Below are 1397 nucleotides of genomic sequence, written 5' to 3'. Positions count from 1 at the left end.
TCTGTAGGCAACTCCAAGTGAAAGACATAAATGGACAGAAAGAATGTTCATGACATGAACCGTCCCATAGTATGAATGGCTGAAGGGTAATTTTTGACATGAAAACGCCCAGCTATAAAAAAGACAAACTAAAGATTGAAAACCACAACCATTTTATTCTCTGGATAATTAAATAAACTCTAAAGTTGTCCCCAGGCCTGAAGATAATTTACTAATTCCTGGCACACGTAAAATTCATAAGGGTTCATTCTTGGTTTTTAAAAGTTTTCGGAGAGCTCTTACAAAAGAAACTGCCCAGACTACTTTGCAAAGATATTGCCACGAACCACGGGACAAAGAGAAAGACAGTAACTGAGGGTCAAACGCATGTTAAAATTTCTTACGAATCCGGGTAAAAACGTTCCACCTTTTAATTAGTATAAGTAACAACTGATTTAGAATAGGCTAACACAGCCCTCTTCCTTTCTCCGATTCGTCCAATGAATAATTTTATTCCTTGCCACTTTATGGCTGGAACTTATTTTAATTTCAGCCAAGTCAGAATTCATGGGCAACTTTCTCTAACACTTCTTTTCTGCTAGACTCAACATCTTCTACCCAGAGCAGCGGACGAAGGGGTTTCAAGTCCTGCTGCTGACATTAACTGCACAAACTAAAAGAAATTCAGAAACACATCTCCTACCTTCTAGAGCGGAGAGCTGCTGCTCGGCCTCCAGGTACAGCTGGGAGAAGATGGGCCTGGGCGCCAGGCTGTTGGACCGCAGCGAGGCCTCGATGGAATTGTGCAGGACCTCTTCGAACCGCCTGGTCCTCCGCTGTCCAGCGTAAGAGTTTCCCATCTTCCAGAGAGACGATGGAGCCTTCTGTTCAAAAATGGCATTTCAGTTTTGGTTAAAGGAACTGACCCAGCACGCAAAGCCCAAAGGTAGAGGCCAAAGAGAGAAGGGCCGGTGATTCCCATTCAGCAAAGAGGAGGGGCAGGCGGCTCAGCCACAGCTGCCGCCCGACAATTACAGGAAGTTGTATAAGTGACGGCTATCACCCACTCACCTCTGGCTAGCAGTGTCTGACACCTCTTGAAATATTTTACTAGAAACCAGCTCTTAGCCACCCCCAGGTTTCACGGACCCTCAGCTTTTCCCTGAGGTGTGATCCTGCCCCTGTGACACCCCAGACCAGTGAACCTCTATTTTCCTAGACTTGCAGAAGAATAGCCCTGAGCCACTCTGTGTACGTGTCAGCAACTGACAATTCAGTGACCCGTGACAACCGGTCCCCAGATTTTAGGATTACGGGACTCGGCCTCCCCTCGCCTTCTCTGGAGGCAGGCTAGCAGATTCCCCATCATTGTCTTTTCCGCTAAAAGGCCAATTATTAACCTTCTTTCTTTAAAATGT

General features: G+C 46.0%; 1 protein-coding gene across 1 annotated transcript in view; it reads right to left on the bottom strand.

The window, feature by feature from the left end:
- Nucleotides 1-859, bottom strand: part of GREB1 (growth regulation by estrogen in breast cancer 1) — a 77992-nt gene extending 77133 nt beyond the window's left edge. Inside the window, exon 1 of the mRNA XM_023533605.1 lies at nt 683-859. Within this exon, the coding sequence (XP_023389373.1) occupies nt 683-839 (157 nt within the window). The 5' untranslated portion in view covers nt 840-859. The remainder of the gene's footprint in view (nt 1-682) is intronic.
- Between the last annotated feature and the right edge of the window lie 538 nt (nt 860-1397).

The sequence above is a fragment of the Pteropus vampyrus genome, unplaced genomic scaffold (genome assembly GCF_000151845.1).
Source record: "Pteropus vampyrus isolate Shadow unplaced genomic scaffold, Pvam_2.0 Scaffold105, whole genome shotgun sequence".
NCBI lineage: Eukaryota > Metazoa > Chordata > Mammalia > Chiroptera > Pteropodidae > Pteropus > Pteropus vampyrus.
The sequence above is the reverse complement of the archived record's forward strand: the minus strand, read 5'-3'. Positions and strand labels throughout refer to the sequence as shown.